The 21,634-nt window shown below is 37.5% G+C and overlaps 1 protein-coding gene across 3 annotated transcripts in view; it reads left to right on the top strand.

The window, feature by feature from the left end:
• Positions 1–21,634, top strand: part of RBM41 (RNA binding motif protein 41) — a 68,320-nt gene that overhangs the window by 33,508 nt on the left and 13,178 nt on the right. For all 3 annotated transcript variants that reach the window (XM_029240951.1, XM_029240950.1, XM_029240949.1), the window contains one exon: positions 10,003–10,406. In XM_029240951.1, the coding sequence (XP_029096784.1) occupies positions 10,003–10,406 (404 nt within the window). The remainder of the gene's footprint in view (positions 1–10,002; positions 10,407–21,634) is intronic.

Below are 21,634 nucleotides of genomic sequence, written 5' to 3'. Positions count from 1 at the left end.
TGGCTATTCGGGGTCTTTTGTGTTTCCATACAAATTGTGAAATTTTTGTTCTAGTTCTGTGAAAAATGCCAGTGGTAGTTGGATAGGGATTGCATTGAATGTGTAGATTGCTTTGGGTAGGAGAGTCATTTTCAGAATGTTGATTCTTCCAATCCAAGAACATGGTATATCTCTCCATCTATTTGTATCATCTTTAATTTCTTTCATCAGTGTCTTATAATTTTCTGCATACAGGTCTTTTGTCTCCTTAGGTAGGTTTATCCCTAGATATTTTATTCTTTTTGTTGCAGTGGTAAATGGGAGTGTTTTCTTGATTTCACTTTCAGATATTTCATCATTAGTGTTTAGGAATGCCAGAGATTTCTGTGCATCAATTTTGTATCCTGAACTTTAACCAAATTCATTGATTAGCTCTAGTAGTTTTCTGGTAGCATCTTTAGGATTCTCTATGTATAGTATCATGTCATCTGCAAACAGTGACAGCTTTACTTCTTCTTTTCCGTTTTGGATTCCCTTTATTTCCTTTTCTTCTCTGATTGCTGTTGCTGAAACTTCCAAAATTATGTTGAATAAGAGTGGTGAGAGTGGGCAACCTTGTCTTGTTCCTGATCTTAGTGGAAATGCTTTCAGATTTTCACCATTGAGGACGATGTTGGCTGTGGGTTTCTCATATATGGCCTTTATTATGTTGAGGAAAGTTCCCTCTATGCCTACTTTCTGCAGGGTTTTTATCATAAATGGGTGTTGAATTTTGTTGAAAGCTTTCTCTGCATCTATTGAGATGATCATATGGTTTTTCTCCTTCAATTTGTTAATATGATTTATTACATTGATTGATTTGCGTATGTTAATGAATCCTTGCATTCCTGGAATAAACCCCACTTGATCATGGTGTGTGATCCTTTTAATGTGCTGTTGGAGTCTGTTTGCTAGTATTTTGTTGAGGATTTTTTCATCTATGTTCATCAGTGATATTGGCCTGTAGTTTTCTTTCTTTGTGACATCCTTGTCTGGTTTTGGTATCAGGGTGATGGTGACCTCATAGAATGAGTTTGGGAGTGTTCCTCCCTCTGCTATATTTTGGAAGAGTTTGAGAAGGATAGGTGTTAGCTCTTCTGTAAATGTTTGACAGAATTCGCCTGTGAAGCCATCTGGTCCTGGGCTTTTGTTTGTTGGAAGATTTTTAATCACAGTTTCAATTTCAGTGCTTGTGATTGATCTTTTTATATTTTCTGTTTCTTCCTGATTCAGTCTTGGCAGGTTGTGCATTTCTAAGAATTTGTCCATTTCTTCCAGGTTGTCCATTTTATTGGCATAGAGTTGCTTGTAGTAATCTCTCATGATCTTTTGTATTTCTGCAGTGTCACTTGTTACTTCTCCTTTTTCATTTCTAATTCTATTGATTTCAGTGTTCTCCCTTTTTTTCTTGATGAGTCTGGCTAATTGTTTATCAATTTTGTTTATCTTCTCAAAGAACCAGCTTTTAGTTTTATCGATCTTTGCTATTGTTTCCTTCATTTCTTTTTCATTTATTTCTGATCTGATTTTTATGATTTCTTTCCTTCTGCTAACTTAGGAGTTTTTTTGTCCTTCTCTCTCTAATTGCTTTAGGTGCAAGGTTAGATTGTTTATTCGAGATGTTTCCTGTTTCTTAAGGTAGGATGGTATTGCTATAAACTTCCCTCTTACAACTGCTTTTGCTGCATCCCATAGATTTTTGAGTCTTCGTGTCTCCATTGTCATTTGTTTCTAGGTATTTTTTGATTTCCTCTTTGATTTCTTCAGTGATTACTTCGTTATTAAGTAGTGTATTGTTTAGCCTCCATGTGTTTGTATTTTTTACAGATCATTTCCTGTAACTGATATCTAGTCTCATAGCGTTGTGGTTGGAAAAGATACTTGATACAATTTCAATTTTCTTACATTTACCAAGGCTTGATTTGTGACCCAAGATACGATCTATCCTGGGGAATGTTCCATGAGCACTTGAGATAAATGTGTATTCTGTTGTTTTTGGATGGAAAGTCCTATAAATATCAATTAAGTCCGTCTTGTTTAATGTATCATTTAAAGCTTGTGTTTCCTTATTTATTTTCATTTTGGATGATCTGTCCATTGGTGAAAGTGGGGTGTTAAAGTCCCCTACTATGAATGTGTTACTGTCGATTTCCCCTTTTATGGCTGTTAGTATTTGCCTTATGTATTGAGGTGCTCCTATGTTGGGTGCATAAATGTTTACAATTGTTATATCTTCTTCTTGGATCGATCCCTTGATCATTATGTAGTGTCCTTCTTTGTCTCTTCTAAGATTCTTTATTTTAAAGTCTATTTTGTCTGATATGAGAATTGCTAGTCCAGCTTTCTTTTGGTTTCCATTTGCATGAAATATCTTTTTCCATCCCCTTTCAGTCTGTGTGTGTCTCTAGGTCTGAAGTGGGTCTCTTGTAGACAGCATATATATGGGTCTTGTTTTTGTATCCATTCAGCCAATCTGTGTCTTTTGGTGAGAGCATTTAGTCCATTTACATTTAAGGTAATTATTGATATGTATGTTCCTATTCCCATTTTCTTAATTGTTTTGGGTTCGTTATTGTAGGTCTTTTCCTTCTCTTGTGTTTCTTGCCTAGAGAAGTTCCTTTAGCAGTTGTTGTAATGCTGGTTTGGTGGTGCTGAACTCTCTCAGCTTTTGCTTGTCTGTAAAGGTTTTAATTTCTCCATCAAATGTGAATGAGATCCTTGCTGGGTAGAGTAATCTTGGTTGCAGGTTTTTCTCTTTCATCACTTTAAATATGTCCTGCCAGTCCCTTCTGGCTTGCAGAGTTTCTGCTGAAAGATCAGTTGTTAACCTTATGGGGATTCCCTTGTGTGTTATTTTTCTCTTGCTGCTTTTAATATGTTTTCTTTGTATTTAATTTTTGACAGTTTGATTAATATGTGTCTTGGCGTATTTCTCCTTGGATTTATCCTGTATGGGACTCTCTGTGCTTCCTGGACTTGATTAACTGTTTCCTTTCCCATATTAGGGAAGTTTTCAACTATAATCTCTTCAAATATTTTCTCAGTCCCTTTCTTTTTCTCTTCTTCTTCTGGAACCCCTATAATTCGAATGTTGATGCGTTTAATGTCGTCCCAGAGGTCTCTGAGACTGTCCTCAGTTCTTTTCATTCTTTTTTCTTTATTCTGCTCTGCAGTAGTTATTTCCACTATTTTATCTTCCAGGTCACTTATCCGTTCTTCTGCCTCAGTTATTCTGCTATTGATCCCATCTAGAGTATTTTTAATTTCATTTATTGTGTTGTTCTTCGTTGTTTGTTTCATCTTTAGTTCTTCTAGGTCCTTGTTAAATGTTTCTTGCACTTTGTCTATTCTGTTTCCAAGATTTTGGATCATCTTTACTATCTTTATTCTGAATTCTTTTTCAGGTAGACTGCCTATTTCCTCTTCATTTGTTAGGTCTGGTGGGTTTTTATCTTGCTCCTTCATCTGCTGCGTGTTTTTCTGTCTTCTCATTTTGCCTATCTTACTGTGTTTGGGGTCTCCTTTTTGCAGGCTGCAGGTTCGTAGTTCCCGTTGTTTTTGGTGTCTGTCCCCAGTGGCTAAGGTTGGTTCAGTGGGTTGTGTAGGCTTCCTGGTGGAGGGGACTAGTGCCTGTGTTCTGGTGGATGAGGCTGGATCTTGTCTTTCTGGTGGGCAGGTCCACGTCTGGTGGTGTGTTTTGGGGTGTCTGTGGACTTATTATGATTTTAGGCAGCCTCTCTGATAACGGGTGAGGTTGTGTTCCTGTCTTGCTAGTTGTTTGGGATAGGATGTCCAGCACTGTAGCTTGCTGGTCATTGAGTGAAGCTGGGTGCTGGTGTTGAGATGGAGATCTCTGGGAGGTTTTTGCTGTTTGATATTATGTGGAGCTGGGAGGTCTCTTGTGGACCAGGGTCCTGAATTTGGCTCTCCCACCTCAGAGGCATAGCACTGACTCCTGGCTGCAGCACCAAGAGCCTTTCATCCACCTGGCTCAGAATAAAAGGGAGAAAAAGTAGAAAGAAAGAATTAGTAGAAGAAGAAAAAAGAAAGAAAGAAAGAAAGAAAAAGAAGGGAGGGAGGGAGGGAGGAAGGAAGGAAGGAAGGGAAGGAAGGAAAAGAAGAAAGAAAGAAGATAAAGTAAAATAAAATAAAGTAAGATAAAATATAATAAAGTTATTAAAATAAAAAAATAATTATTAAGAAAAAAAAACAGACGGATAGAACCCTAGGACAAATGGTGGAAGCAAAGCTATACAGACAAAATCTCACACAGAAGCATACACTTACACACTCACAAAAAGAGGAAAGGGGGAAAAAATCATAAATCTGGCTCTCAAAGTCCACCTCCTCAATTTGGGATGATTCGTTGTCTAAAGGAGGGAAGGAAGGAAAGAAAGAAAGAAGATAAAGTAAAATAAAATAAAGTTATTAAAATAAAGAATAATTACTAAGAAAAGAATTTTTTAAAAACCCAAAAACGGACAGACAGAACCCTAGGACAAATGGTGGAAGCAAAGCTATACAAGACAAAATCTCACACAGAAGCATACACATACACACTCACAAAAAGAGGAAAAGGGGAAAAAATCATAAATCTTGCTCTGAACGTCCACCTCCTCAATTTGGGATGATTTGTTGTCTATTCATGTATTCCACAGATGCAGGGTACATCAAGTTGATTGTGGAGCTTTAATCCTCTGCTTCTGAGGCTGCTGGGAGAGGTTTCCCTTTATCTTCTTTGTTCTCACAGCTCCGAGGGGCTCAGCTTTGGATTTGGCCCCACCTCTGCGTGTAGGTCGCAGGAGGGCGACTGTTCTTCGCTCAGACAGGACGGGGTTAAAGGAGCCGCTGATTCGGGGGCTGTGGCTCACTCAGGCCGCGGGGGAGGGAGGGGCACAGATGCGGGGCGAGCCTGCCAGCGTGACATTGCACCAGCCTGAGGCGTGCCGTGCGTTCTCCCGGGGAGGTTGTCCCGGGATCCCGGGACCCTGGCAGTGGCGGGCTGCACAGGCTCCCCAGAAGGGGGGTGTGGATAGTGACCTGTGCTCGCACACAGGCTTCTTGCTGGCGGCACCAGCAGCCTTAGCGTCTCATGCCCGTCTCTGGGGTCCGCGCTTTTAGCCACGCCTCATACCTGTCTCTGGAGCTCCTTTAAGCAGCGCTCTTAATCCCTTCTCCTTGCGCACCAGGAAACAAAGAGGGAAGAAAAAGTCCCTTGCCTCTTCGGCAGGTCCAGACTTTTCCCTGGACTCCCTCCCGGCTAGCTGTGGTGCACCAACCCCTTCAGGCTGTGTTCATTCCGCCAACCCCAGTCCTCTCCCGAGCCTCAGCTCCCAGCCCCGCCTGCCCCAGCGGGTGAGTAGACAAGCCTCTCGGGCTGGTGAGTGCCGGTCGGCCCTGATCCTCTGTGCGGGAATCTCCCCGCTTTGCCCTCCGCACCCCTGTTGCTGCGCTCTCCTCCGCGGCTCCGAAGTTTCACCCCTCCGCCACCTGCAGTCTCCACCTGCGAAGGGGCTTCCTAGTGTGTGGGAACCTTTCCTCCTTCATGGCTCCCTCCCACTGGTGCAGGTCCCGTCCCTATCCTTTTGTCTTTTTTCTTTTCTCTTTTACCCTACCCAGGTACGTGGGGGGTTTCTTGCCTTTTGGGAGGTCTGAGGTCTTCTGCCAGCGTTCAGTAGGTGTTCTGTAGGAGTTGTTCCACGTGTAGATGTATTTCTGGTGTATCTGTGGGGAGGAAAGTGATCTCCACGTCTTACTCTTCTGCCATCTTCCCGGAAGCTCCTCTGTACATTGTTTAATCTGTATCCATAAATATTATGTTGTGTTTTCATTTTCATTTAGTTCAGAGTATTTTAAAATTTCCTATGGAAGTTCTTTGACCTATGGATTATTTAGAAGTGTGTTGTTTAATTTCCAGATATTTATATTTTCCCAGATTTCTTCTAGCAGTATATCTCTAATGTGATTCCATTATGGTCAGAGAAATACTTTGATTTCAGACTTTAAAATTTTTTTGAAGCATACTCCCACCTTGGAACCCTCACTCCAATATATGATAGATTACTTCACTTTCTATAAGGCTTCTCTCAAATGTCACCTTCTCAATGAGACCTACTCAGACCAACAGTGAAATTGCAACCAACACTACCACCACCTTCTAGCCCTTCCAGTTATCCCTTATGCTGCTGTACTTTTTCTTTTTCATAGCACTCATAACCTTCTAGCATACCATATAATTTACTTAGTTCTTTGAAGATAGGGATCTTTGTTTTATTAATGTGTCCGAAGAACCTAGAATACTACCTGGATCATAATAGTCACCGAATAAATATTTTTGAGTATATACATTAGTATATTCATCCACTTGGTCATATGTAACCAAAATTTGTTCACTTTTGTTGTAATATAGGATTTCATTATATAAACTTACTACAGTTTTATAATTGATTCTTCTTAGGTGGATACTTGTATTTTTGCTAGTTTCAGGCCTGTTATAAATAGTACTGATCTAAATATTCTTATTATTGTATTCTGGTGCACTATGCCCAGATTATTCTAGGGTATATATGTAGGAGTGGAATTGATGGGTCATATTATGAGCATATATTCAGCATTAGTAGGTAATGTCATGGTGATTTGCACTGTGGCTGCACATTCCTACCAGCAATGTATGGGGGCTCCATTTGCTCTACAGCCTCACTGACATGTGGTATTGGTATTCTTTTTTATTGTTTGCCAATATGGTATTCCCTTCTTAATTAGTATTTCCCTGAATTCTAATATTGAGCACTTTTGCATATATTTATTAGCCAGTGTATTTCCTCTTTTGTGAGGCACCTTTTTCTGTCTTTTGCCCATTTTCCTAATGATTGTGTTCTTTATCAGTTATTTGTATAGCAAATATCTTTTTCCATTCCGTGAGTTTTCTGTTTAGGATATTTTGATGAACAGAAGCTTTTAATTTTAATGTAGTTGAATTTGTCGATATATTCCTTAATGGTTAATGCTTTTTGAGTCTTAAGAAATCCTTCCATAAATATTCTTATACCTTGCTGGTGGAAATGCAGAATAGTACAATTCCTACAGAGTGGAATTTAGCAATGTATAGAAAAATTACATACACATTTGCCTTTTACCTCAGCAGTGCCACTTCTTAGAATCTATTTCAAAGATATACTGAGAAAATACAAAATCCTGTATGCAGAAGGCTGTTTGTCAGGGCATTATTCACAATAGCAGAAAAGACTGGAAACAACACCAAGGTGCATCAGTAAGGGAGTAGTTGAATAAACTATTGTACATCCACACAATGAAGTACTATGCAGCTATAAGAAGGAAAGGGAAGAGCTCTATACATTAATATGGAATTATCACCAGGATATATTGCTAAGTGAAGTAAGTTACCTTTTATGTAGGACAGGGGGTGTAATGAATTATATATATATATATATATACACACACACACATAAATATGTGTGGTGTGTTTGTGCCTATTTGCTTATATTTCAAAAAATAAACAATGGAACCATAAATCCAAAACCTAATAAAATTATTACTTATGGAGAAGGAAAGGAGTGGGATGAAGGGGACAGAGGTAGAAGTGAGACTTCTGTGAAGGTACTGTATAACACAGTTTTCACTTTAGACCCATGTAAATGTTTTGCATAGTTTAAAAATTTAATCAAAAGGGAAAAAAGGTCAATCCTTAACATTTGTAAACAGCCTGAAGCAAATGAGCCTAACTGTGAATAAAGTTGGTAGCATAACCATATAGAGAAAATAATTATTTAAAATGACTTCAAAACAGTATTTGTATATTCCAAATGGGATATATTTTAGGGTCAAAAGTAACTGCAAAGAATTATAAAACTGTATTAAGTAGTTTTGTTGTTGATAGTCATATTAGTATTGTTGATAACCATATTAGTATTGTTACTGACATTTAAAAGTTCTATATATTGTAGGAAAAAGCTAATAAATAATTTTGTTAATATCATTAGGAGCCAATATCTTAAGCACATGTGGAAAGAGATACAAGTCAAAAATCAAGGAGTTTGAGTTAAAACCTTGTAATCTTAAATTTGAAGTGGAAATACCAGTATGAATTTATGATTTATTTTTCGTAAAAATTTTCCTACCTTTGTTCACTGAAAAGGCCTAGAAGCAACAACAACTCAACATTTATGAACAGAACTAGCAACGTATTGTGGTTTCTAAACATTTATTTCCCACTAACAGGAGACAGCAGTCCTTAGAGAAATATTCCAGCTTTGAGTCAGGAAATATGCAAGATGAGCTTAAGACATCTTGCTGTGCCAGAAAACTGGAAAGCAATACAGGAGCCAATTTTAAGGGACTTTCACTAGTCCTGAGTGGGATAATTTGACCACTAAAAAGAATGACTACATTTAATTGAAACACATCAAATGTATGAAAATACAGGTCTCACAATTATACTAAAAATAATCATTTTTAACACTTTTAAAGTACCAACTTGGGCTTCCCTGGTGGCACAGTGGTTGGGAGTCCACCTGCCGATGCAGGGGGCACATGTGGGTTCGTGCCCTGGTCCGGGAAGATCCCGGGTGCTGCAGAGCGGCTGGGCCTGTGAGCTGTGGCCGCTGGGCCTGCGCGTCCGGAGCCTGTGCTCTGCGGCGAGAGAGGCCACAGCAATGAGAGGCCCACATACCGCAAAAAAAAAAAAAAAAAAAAAGTACCAACTCATTACTTTTATAGTTGGTAAATAATGGGAAGCAAATCAAGCATTTATCCTGCTTTTGCTGTATGAACTGTATGTAGGGAAACCACATAGTTGATGACGGTAAGTCCATTATAGAATTCCAGATAATAAATACAGAAGAAATAATAGAAATAATAAGTACAAAATAAATAATAGAATTAGGGGAGCCCCATTTTACAACTCCTAATAAATTAATGGATTTAGGCAATGGTCATCAATAGATGCAAAACCCCTTAGGTGAAATGTGAATGGGAAAACTTCATAATAGAAAGATCAGACTAATACCACCTGAATCCACTGATCAATTTTAGCATCACTAGAAAGGGGACCACTAAACATTATGTGCCTTATGACATGATGTAATAGGAAATACACATCTATATAATATATGGAGGATTCTTGCCTAAAAATATTGAACCCAAATCTCAATCAGCACTATCCAATGCACCTTTCTACGATGATGTAAATGGTCTTTATTCTGCCCAGTATGGTATCCACTAGCCACATGTGCTTGTTGAGCATTTGATATTCCTAATTTAACAGAGGAACTGACATTTTAAAAATTAATTTAAATAGACTCGTGGCTAGTGGCCACATTGAAAGCATAGCTCTAGTTTTAACTGCCAGTTTGTAAGAAATAGAGGGGATTGAGGAACAAGTTAAATAATATGAGGAGCAGCCAGTCAAATTCATTTGTTCTATGAACAAATGATGTGGTTTCTCTAATAAATCAATGGGATGGGGGAAGAAACAGGTTGGAGGGGTGGGAAAGAAGGGGCACTGTTTGTGTTTTTAATGAGGCTTAAAAGATATAACAGCCAATGGCTGGTTTAGATCCTAAACCAAGTGTAAAAAGATATCTTTGAGAAAATCAGGGCCATTTGAATATGAACTCAGTAGTAGATAATGCTAAGGAATTATTATTAATTTTGTGAAGTATGATAATGCCATACTAACATTTTTCAAATGTCTTTATCAGTTAGATGCATGTACTTGCATGATCCTGAGAGTGAGCACCTCAAATTTTGTACCCCAGGTGCCTCACTTGCCTTACCATAAGCCCGGCCTTGCCCAAGATGCACTGTAATAACATAGCTATATATTATTGTCATTTTTCACAGGTTGTAAACACCTGCCCCAGCAGAGTTTCATTATCTGAGATTCAAATTTTAATTTTTATTAATTTGTCAAAGGTTGTATTGGTAGGCTTTGTAGAACTTCCCTATCTCTTTGTCTTGATCCAGATGAATCCCAAAAGAAGAACAAAGGTGATCCCATGAACAACCTGGAAAATTTTTACCAAGAGATGATAATGAAAAAACGTCTTGAAGAGTTCCAACTAATGAGAGGTGAACCCTTTGCTTCCCACTCACTGGTCTCAGCTACATCAGTGGGAGATAGTGGCACAGCTGAGAACCCGTCATTACTCCAGGACAAGGGAAAACAGGCAGCACAGGGTAAAGGTCCCAGTCTCCATGTGGCAAAAGTTATTGATAATTCACCTGAGCAGTGTTGGACGGGGCCTAAGAAGCTGACGCAGCCAATAGAATTTGTCCCAGAAGATGAGATCCAGAGAAATCGTTTGTCAGAGGAAGAGATCCGAAAAATTCCTATGTTTTCTTCATATAATCCAGGGGAGCCAAACAAGGTATAGGCCAAACCAAGAAAAAAAAATGGGTTTTTTTTAATTTACTTCTACCTAAAGTAATACTTTTATATTAGCTTTGATTATACCAAAGAATCATGACATAGGCACAGTGATTGTGTTTTTCCTTGACCTTGACTATTCATTCTCTGCTATATAAGTAGCTCTGACTATATAAGTAACATATTTCCTTATGATGTTCTTTGTGGTTTTCTAAGGTCTTAAGCTACTCTTAGAATTTTAAAGAAATCTTGATCAGACTCTAGTCCATACCCACTAGAAACCCTCAACTGAAAAAAAGTGACCTCTAATTTCCTAGGCTACTAATCAAGTAGTATTCATAGTACCACCATATCTGGTAGCCATGGTGCCTGGTTGTGAGTAGGGTTTACTATTACCGCATGAGTTTTCTCTTCAGAATGCTCCACCTGGCTTTTATATGACATATGACTTAAGTTGCTGATAGCTAAGCAGCAAAGTGAAAGCACAGGGCCTCTAAGCCTTGAGGAATTGGCAAATATCTAAGAAAAGTTGTAAATAATCCTTGTTTTGTTGATCATATCATTATTTCACATTCATGGTATGTGTTACATACAGAATTGAAAATTTCATTATCATGTCACTCAAGCAACACAAGCCCCTGGAGTATATACTTGATTGTGTCTAATTTAAAAAACAAAACTAAAAAAATAATGTTAGCTTCTGGCTGTCCCTGAATTTTTACAAAGGCATCGTAGGTAAGGAATATTAAAGCAGTTTCCTTTGAATGATTGCATTTCTAATATATTCTTGATGTTCAAGGGTAGCTTGATTTTTATTTATTTTTTATTATGAAATATTACTCATTATAAAAAGTTACAGAGAATAATATAGCAAAAACCTTTGTACCAAGCCAGCCATCTTTATCAATTCTTGCCTTTTTTTTTCTTGGCCATGCCACGCAGCTTGTGGGATTTTAGTTCCCTGACCAGGGATTGAACCCAGGCCCTTGGCAGTGAGAGCACAGAGTCCTAACCACTGGATCGCCAGGGAATTCTCTATCAATTCTTACCAGTTTCCATATATGCCTAATTAAAAAAAAATAAGGCCTTATGGAGACGCCTGAAGACTTTCATGTATCCCTCCCCAATCCCATTCCTCTTTCTCCTTTCCAGTGGTAACCACGATCCTGTTTTTGCTATTTATTGTTCCCATCCGTGTTTTTATATTTTTACTATATATCTATATATTCATAAACAGCATATAGTTTTACATATTTTTAAATATATAGATGATATCATACTCTACATACCCTTCTATAACTTGCTTTTTTGACTCAATATACATGTTTTTGAAATTTATTTCTAAAGGTATAAGGAACTATGTAGCGTTCCGTTGTAGAAAGATACTATAATTCATTTATCCATTCTCCTGAAGATTTTTTCTTTTCATTTTTTTCTGTTATAGACAGTTCTGCAGCAAACATTATTGTACATATCTCCTGTTGCATATGTACAGGAGTTTCTCTAGGACAGGTTTTCAAATTTTAATTTACTATTAGTAGGTCACAACCAGCAATTTTTTTAAAGAAATGAAATAGAATAGAAAATATCAAAGTGCATTCCATAGAGTAGTAAGAATGATTATTGTTTCTTGAAGCTTTTGTTTAATATGTGTGTGTGTGATATGTATGTGGGCCAGAATATAAAATGCATTTCTTCCTATAGATCTCAGTCAAAAAGGCCAGAAAAATATTGCTCTATTGCAGTGATTCTCAAATGTTAGTGTGCAGCGGAATCACCTGGAAGACTTGTTAAAACACAGATTGCTGGGTTCCGCCCTCAGAATTTTTTGTTCTATACATCTGGAGCAGGGCCTGAGAATTTGCATTTCCAGTTTCCCAGGAGATACTGATGATGTTGCTGGTCTGAGAGTGACATTTTAAGAATCACTGTTCTATATTACATATCTAGGAGTGGAATTCCTGTGATATAGGGTATGTGTATCTTCACCTCCATGAGCAGGGTTTAAGAAATCTCTTTTACATCTTTGCTAAGACTTTAAAGTTTTTGACTTTTTATTTTTGCCAGTCTAATGTGTTTGAAAGGTATCTCATGGTTTTAATTTGCATGTTCCTGATTTCCAATGAAGTTATGCATGTATTTATACATTCATTAGTCTTTCAGGAACCTTCTATGAATTGCCTGTTCTGTTTCTTTGCCCATTATTTGATTATTTAGTTTTTAATGTTATTTATAGATTTTGATTATTTAGTTTTCGATATTATTTATAGATTTTATTTTAAAATTCTGGATACAAACCCTTGCTGCACCTGGTGAGTAGCTTATATTTTTAACATTGTTTCTGATTTCTTTTGTTAAGCAGAAGTCTTTCATTGTAACGTAATTAAATCATCAGTATTTTATTTGATGGTTTGTGCTTTTTGAGACATTTTAAGGAAATCTTTCCCTACAAATCAATAAGAAAAAGAGAAACAACCCAATAAAAATGGCCAGAAGATATGAACAGGCAATTCACGGGGGAGAAAACATGAATGGACAATTAACTTATAAAGTCTCATTAGTAATCAAAGAAATGCAAAATAAACTACAATGAGATACCATTTAACACCCAGGATGTTGGCATACATTTAAAGGCCTGACTGTGCCAAGTATTGGTGAACGTATGGAACAGTAAGAACTCTTAATATACCGCTGGGTGAATATAAATGAGTACAGCCACTTTCAAGAACATTGTGGCAATATCTAGTAAAATGAAAGATGCTCATACACTGTAAGTCAGTAATCCCACTTCTTGGTATCTATCCTAGGGGAACTCTTACACACGCACATTAGATGTTATGAGGATGCTCATAGTAGCATTGTTTATGAACAACATACATGTTCATAAGCAGGAGAATGGATAAAGCATGGTATATTCATAAAATAGAATACTATACAGAAGAAAAAATGAATGAAATAGAACTACAGGTATCAACATGGATGAAACTCAAACAATATTGAATGAAAAAAGTTTGTTGCAGACTTTGGGTTTCAGTGCCAACATGTAAAGTGCTTAGAAGTCATCACTGCTCTCTTAGAACAGGAAGAACAGCTGAACAAACTAAAAATCAATGACTTTTCTTGGACCCATCAGGGATTTGACATCAGAGAGCAAACTGCAACCCTGAAATCTGGAGAGACAGGCAATTACAAAGAGTGACAGCCCAGATCTGCTTATCAGGAGCAGAAAGCACTAGAGCCATAAACTGGTAGGAACACTTAAGTGGTAACTTTGACAAATTGCAGGAAGCAGAGTGTAGATTAGTGTTTGAGTAACAAACACCTGGGGGCCACAGTCTATGGGGTTCCCCACATTTTCATGACTTTTACCTTCAGGAACTCCACTGGGTTCTCAGTGTGAAGAGCCAAGAAAAATCTCCTGCTCCTGGCATGGTGACAGGAAAAGGAATCAACTTGAAATACATCCAGATCTTCTACTTAACAAAGAGCTATCCAGCAAGTAAAACAACTTTACCAAAGCCTTCTCTAGTGTGGGAGAAGGGAAATTATCCAACTCGAGGCTCCTCTAGCCTTACTGTCTCATCTAAGAGAAAGAGAATGAAAGCTGTGAAATACTTGTGAAGGTTACAGGCTGGGTACATGGGCACAATAAAAGACTGAAACTTAATTATAGGATTGCAGAATGTTTTCCCATACCCCACACCTTACTACCACATCAGCAGGGCTTCAGTACGTTAACTGTGGATTACAGTCGAAAGACCTGCAAGACTCAGACTCTAAGACGTTTTTAGGGAAACCCAAAGAAAACAAGGGAGACAAAAACAAGGACATGAGAGGAAATTGAAAAACCTCTGACACCTACAGCTAGAGTAAACATTAAACACAGCCCAGCTTCTAGCCAGATTAACATAAAACCTCACATTAATGACTTGTTTATCTCAGTTTCTATTATGTTATGCATTGTGTCTGGTTTTCAGCAAAAAAGAAATGATAAGGCATGCTAAAAGAAAAACCACAGTCTCAAGAGACAAAACAAGCATCAGAACCAAACTGAGATACAACATAGGTTTTTGAATGATCATATATATGGAATTTAAAATAACTATAATTAATATGATAAAGAGTCTGTTAGAAATAGTATACAACATGTAAGAACAAATGGATAATGTAAGCAGAGAGATAGAAACTCTAGAAAGATGCAAGAAATCAAAAACACTATAACAGAAATGATGCCTTTGGGAGTTCCCTGGTGGCCTAGTGGTTGGGATTCTGGGCTTTCATTGCCATGGCCCAGGTTCAATCCCTGGTCAGTGAACTGAGATTCCTGCAAGCCATGCGGCATGGCCAAAAAAAAGAAAAAGAAATAATGCCTTTGATAGGCTCGTGAGCAGACTGCATACAGCCAAGGAAAGAATTAGTAAGCTTGAAGTTACGTCAATAGAATCCTCCCAAACTGAAATGGCTGAGAATTTCCCAAAATTAATGACAGACACCAGACCACAGATTCAGAATCCAAGCAAAGAACACAAAGTAGGATAAATACCAAACAAATACACCTAAGCATATCATGTTCAAACACAGAAAACTGTGAAGACCAAGAAAAAATCTTGAAAATGGCCAGAGAAAAACTCTTTACCTATAGAAGAACAAAGATAATAATTGTACTGGATTTCTCATCAGAAACTATGCAAGCAAGAAGAGAGTAGAGTAAAATATTTAAAGTGATGAAAGAAACACCCACCTAGAATTCTGTATCCAGGAAGAACAATCATTTAAAATTGGAAGAAAAATAGTTTATCAAACAAAAACAGGGAATGTACAACAAACTAAATTAATATTGGATTATAACCCAAAGTATAGAATATCTATGAGTCAATACTGATAATAAAATGACTGAATGAATCAATAAATGGGGGAGAGGAGACAAATATCCCATGAAGAAGAATTCTAAATAGTTTATGTAGATGCTCCACCTCAAGGAAGGGAAGCATAACTCCTGACTTCTTAGTTTTGAGCTACTCTTAGTGACTTCTTTCCAAAGAGTACAGTATGGAAATACAGAAAAAAAAAAAGTAATGTTGCAGTGTAGAAACCCAGCAAACACTGCCTCAGGTGATTGAAGCGAAGATCAATCATAAATCATGTTGATAGTATGTGTGTTTGATATGATGTGATCAAAATTGTACTTTTTCTCTGTAGTCTTCCTCCTAGTAATCCATAACCACAATATAACCATAGGAAAACATCAGAAAAATTCTAGTAGTGGGGACTTCCCTGGTGGTCCAGCAGTTAAGAATCCACCTGCCAATACAGGGAACACTGGTTTGATCCCTGGTCCAGGAAGATCCCACGTACCGCGGAGCAACTAAGCCCGTGTGCCACAACTACTGAGCCCGCGCTCTAGAGCCCGCAAGCTGCAACCACTGAGCCCACATGCCACAACTACTGAAGCCCGCGCTCTGTAGAGCTCATGCGCCACAACTACTGAGCCCATGTGCTGCAACTACTGAAGCCTGCATGCTCTAGGGCCTGCGTGCCACAACTGCTGAGCCCAAGTGCTGCAACTACTGAAGCCCGCATGCCTAGAGCCTCTGCTTTGCAATGAGAGAAGCCGCCACAATGAGAAGCCCATGCACCACAACGAAGAATAGCCTCCCCCTCACCACAACTAGAGAAAGCCCACGTGCAGCAATGAAGACACAGCACAGCCAAAAAATAAATTAAAAAAAAAATTCTAGTAGTGGAGCATCCTACAAAATACCCAACCAGTACTCCTCAAAAATGTCAAGATCTTTAAGAACAAGAAAAGCCTGAGAAACTGCCACAGCCAAGAGGAGACTAAAGACATATGAAAACTAAATGTACTATGATATCCTGGATGGGATCCTGGAACAGAAAAAGGACATTAGGGAAAAACTAAGGAAATCTAAATAAACTATGGACTTTAGTTAATAATAATGTATCAATATTAATTAATTTATTTAAAGAAACGTACCATAGTAATGTAAGATGTTAATTATAGGAGATATTGGGTGTGGGGTGTATGGGAACTCTTTGTACTACTCAGTTTTTCTATAATTCTAAAACTGTTCTAAAAAATGAAGTATTTTTAAAAAATTTAAACAGGTAGCTGCAGAAAATGCATACAGTATAATACCATATATATAAAGTTCAAAAAATACAAAACAACACTGTTTGTTGCAGAGGGATACCAGGAAGAGCTTCATCCTCTGTTATCACTTGGAGTTTCTGTTTTTCTCTTTCACAGAAATATTTATCTTGTTTTTGGGCCTAGCTGTATCTTTGTGTGTATCTTTGTATATATGAATATATATATATATATATATATATATGTTGTGGACATATACATACATACATACCCATGTGTATGTATGTATGTATGCATGTATGTGTGTATATTTTTGGAACAGAGAAGATGCATCCAAGCAAGAAGTGACCGAGCCACCTTGACCAGAAGTCCTCTTGATTTTTTAAAAAATGTTCATATCAAAGGGAATAATCTTAGTATGGATCTTTCCTACTTGGTGAGAAACTTGCAGTATGTTTCACATACCTCTCCCTTTCTCTGGTTATTTAATTTGGTGATGCTTTCATAATGAGTATTTCAGAGCCAAAACTCTGCATCACCTGAAATTACTTAAGTGAATCACAAGTCAGTTATTCTATGCCCTTGCCTTTAAGATATGAGTGTGGTTAAATGCTAAATATGTGAACATCCAGCTTCAAAGGCTTTGAGACACAAAGAGTCTACTGCTTATTGCAATGTTTAATATATTTACTCATATGTTTCAATGGTAAGTCATTTAAGCAGGCTCTGTTTTCTAGCTCTTTGCTTTTGCTGCTCCTGTCCGAATTTTTCTCAAGTTTTTTTTAAGCTATAAAGCATATAACTTATGCTAGCCAATGTGTCTCTTTTTTTCTCCTCCAGTGCAATAAAATGCACATAACCTGAGATCTACCTTTAACAAAATTTCAAGTGTACATTACAGTATTGTAAACTGTAGGCATAGTGTTGTACAGCAGATCTCTAGAACTTTTCATCTTGCATGACTGAAATTTATACCCACTGAACAGCAACTCCCTATTTCCTCATCCTCCCAGGCCCTGGAAACTACCATTCTACTTTCTGCTTCAATGACTTTGACTACTGTAGATACCATATATAAGTGAAATTTTGCAGTATTTGTTCTTCTGTGACTGGCTTATTTCACTTAGCATAGTGCCCTCGAAGTTCATCCATGTTGTAGCATATGACAAGATTTCCTTCCTTTTTTCTAGCTAAATCATATTCCACTGTATGTATATACCACACTTCTTTATTCATTCATCTGTGGTGGACATTTAGGTTGCTTCCACCTCTTGGCTGTTGTGAATAGTGCTACAGTAAACATGTGAGTTCTGATATCTCTTCAAGATTCTGATTTTAATTATTTGAATAAGTAACCAGAACTGGGATTCTTGGATCATATGGTAGTTCTATTTTTAATTTTTTGAGGAACCTCCATACTGTTCCCTGTAGGAACTGCACCATTTTCCATTCATACCAAAAGTGCACAAGGGTTCCAATTTATCCACATTCTCATCAACATTTATTTTCTGTATGTGTTCTTTGAAGAAATGCCTATTTAGGTCTTTTGCCCATTTTTTTCAAGTTGTCTTCTGCTGTGAGTTGTGGTAATTCCTTATATATTTTAGATATTAACCTCTAATCAGATATATGGTTTCCAAATATTTCTCCCATTCCGTAGGTTGCCTTTTCACTTTACTGACTGTTTCCTTTGCTGTGCAGAAGTGTTTTAGTGATGTAGTCCCACTTTATTTTTGCTTTTGTTGCCTGTGTTTCTGCTTTAATACCTAAGAAATCATTGCCAAGGCCAGTGTCATGAGGATTTTCCCCTATATTGTCTTCTGGAAGTTTTAGAGTTTCAGGTCTTATGTTTAAATCTTTAATCCACTTTGAGTTGATTTTCGTGTATGATATAAATAAGAGGCCAATTTTATACTTTTGCATGTGGATATCAACTTTTCCCAACGCCATTGGTTGAAGGGACTATCCTTTCCCCATTGTGTATTCTTGCCCCCCTTATTAATCAGTTGACTGTATATGTGTGGGTTTATTTCTGGGCTCTCTATTCTGTTCCATTAGTCTACATGTCTGTTTTTATGCCAGTATCATACTGTTTTGATTATTGTAGATTTGTAATATATTTTGAAATTGAGAAGTGTGAGGCCTCCCCAGTTTTGTTCTTACTTCTCAAGATTGCTCTGGCTATTTGGGGGTCTCTTCTGGTTCCTTATGAATTTTAGGATTGTTTTTCTATTTCTACAAAAAATAACATTGGAATTTTGATACGAATTGCATTAAATCTGTAGACCACTTTGGATAGTGTGGACATTTTAATAATATTGTCTTCTAGTGCATGAACATGGGACATCTTTGAGTTTATTTGTGTTGTCTTTAATTTCTTTGAGCAATGTTTTGTGATTTTCAATGTACAAGTCCTTCACTTCCTTGGTTAAGTTTTTCTTCAATTGAAGTATGTTTGACATACAAAAAAAGCTGTACATATTTAATGTATGCATCTTAGTGGGTTTGAAGATAAATATACAACATGAAACCATCACCAGCACAATGCCCTAAACTTAACCATCACCTCCAGGAATTTCCTCCCTCCATTTTTTCTTTTGATAAGAATATTTAACATAAGATCTATCCTTTTAACAAATTTTTAAGTATCCAATGCAGTATTGTTAACTATATATACGCTGCTGTACAATAGATCTGTAGGACTTACTCATCTTGTATAAGTGAAACTATATACCCTTTGATGAACACCTCCTCAATTACCCTTCCTCCTAGCCCCTGGTAAACACGATTCTGTTCTCTGCTTCTATGAGTTTGACTATTTTAGATTCATGATATATGTGGGTCATGTAGTATTTGTTCTTCTGTTTCTGGTTTATTTCATTTAGCATGTCTTCCAAGTTCACCTACGTTGTAGCAAATGACAAGATTTTATTCGTTTTTAAGGCTGGGTAATACCTTGTTGTATTTATACACCACATTTTCTTTTTATCCATTCATCTGTCAATAGACATTTAGGTTGTTTCCATGTCTTTGCTATTGTGAACAATGGTGCAGTGAACATGGGAACGCAGATACTTCTTCCAGATTCTGATTCCAGTTCTTTTAGATATATAGCCAGAATTGGGATTGCTGGATTATGTGGGTTCTATTTTTAATTTTTTAATGATCTTCCAACTGTTTCCCATTGTGGTTGTACAAATTTACATTTCCACCAGCAGTGTACAAGGGTTAAAATTTTTCCACATCCTTACCAACACGTCTTTTTTTTTTTTTTTTTTTGCTTTTGAGTTTCAGGAATCCCTTATATATTTTAGATATTAACCCTTCATTAGATATATGATTTGAAAATACCTTCTCCCATTCTGTAGGTTGCTTTTTAACTTTTCTGATTGTTTCTTTTGCTGTGCATATTGGTTTGAATTGATGTAATGACACTTGTCTGTTTTTGCTTTTGTTGCTTGTGCTTTTCACAGCATATCTAAGAAATTATTGCCAAGGCCAGGGTCAAGATTTTTCTATGTTTTCTTCTAGGAGTTTTAGAGTTTCATGTCTTATTTTTAAGTCTTTACTTCCTTTTGAGTTGGGTTTTGTATAGGGTATAAGAGAAGCATCTAATTTCATTCTTTTGTACTGGATATCCAGTTTTCCAAACACCATTTATTAAAAAGACTATCTTTTCCCCATTGTGTATTCTTGCCCTCCTTGTCTAAGATCAGTTTATGATAAATGTGTGGTTTATTTCTAGGCCCTCTATTCTATTCCATTGGTCAATATGTCTGTTTATTTTTATGCTAGTACCTTACTGTTTTGATTACTGTAGTTTGAAATCAGGATATGTGACACATCCTACTTTGTTCTTCTTCCTCAAGATTGCTCTGTTGATTTGGGGTCTCTTGTGGTTCCATATGAATTTTAGGACTTCTTTTATTTCCATAAAATTTGTAATTGGTTTTTTTTTTTTGGCTGTGTTGGGTCTTCTTTGCTGCGCACGGGCTTTCTCTAGTCGTGGCGAGCAGGGGCTACTCTTTGTTGCGGTGTGCAGGCTTCTCATTGTGGTGGCTTCTCTTGTTGCAGAGCGTGGGCTCTAGGTGCTCGGGCTTCAGTAGTTGTGGTGCAAGGGCTCTAGAGTGCAGGCTCAGTAGTTGAGGCACACAGGCTTGTCGCTCCGCAACATGTGGGATCTTCCCAGACCAGTGATCGAACCCGTGTCCCTTGCATTGGCGGGCAGATTCTTAGCCACTGCACCACCAGAGAAGTCCCTGTCACTGGGATTTTGATAACAATTGCATTGAATCTGTAGATCACTATGAGTAGTATGTACATTTCAACAATATGAATATTTCTAATCCATGAATATGCAATGTCTTTCCATTTATTTGTGTCTTTCAATTTTTTAAAAATGTTTCTGTTTTTTTTTTACTGAAGTATAATTTACAATGTTGTGTTAGTTTCTGGTGTACAGCAAAGTGATTCAGTTTTTTATACACACACACACACACACACACACACGTATACAGTTAGTCCCCTACATACAAACCTTCAAGTTGTGAACTTTCAGAGATGCGAACGTGTGTTCACATGTCCAGTCATGTAAGTTAGTTCACGTCTGGCGTACATTGTCACATGCATGCATCCTCTACAAGTGATTGTGCTTTTGTGTACTTTACAGTAGTGTATAGAGTACAGTAGTACAGTATCTTTATTTTAAGCCCAGGATGTCCGGAAGCAAGCATAAAAGCAGTGGTGATGTAGCTGGTACTGCTAAGAAGTGCCAAGTGATAACAATGGAAACAAAAGTGAAAATAACTGGGAGAGTGGAGTGAGGCAAAACAATGGTAGATGTCACTCGTTCTTATAACATGAATCTTGCAACCATCAGCATGATTTTGGAGAACAAGGACAAGATCATGTAACATGTGAAGTCTCCTGTGCCAATGATGTCAAAAATAGTATCAAAGAAGTGTGGAAAAGTGATGGAGGAGATGGAGAAGCTTCTCAGTGTGTGGATGCAGGATCAGCATCTGCGTCGAGTCCCACTCAACTTAATACTGATTTAAGAGAAAGCTAAAAGCCTTTATGAAGACTTGAAGAAGAAACACGGCGAAGAATCCAAGGGCGCA

Source organism: Monodon monoceros, unplaced genomic scaffold, assembly GCF_005190385.1.
Source record: "Monodon monoceros isolate NGI ecotype Baffin Bay Population unplaced genomic scaffold, NGI_Narwhal_1 Super_Scaffold_22, whole genome shotgun sequence".
NCBI classification, from domain to species: Eukaryota; Metazoa; Chordata; class Mammalia; order Artiodactyla; family Monodontidae; genus Monodon; species Monodon monoceros.
This window is presented reverse-complemented; position numbering and strand designations above follow the sequence as displayed.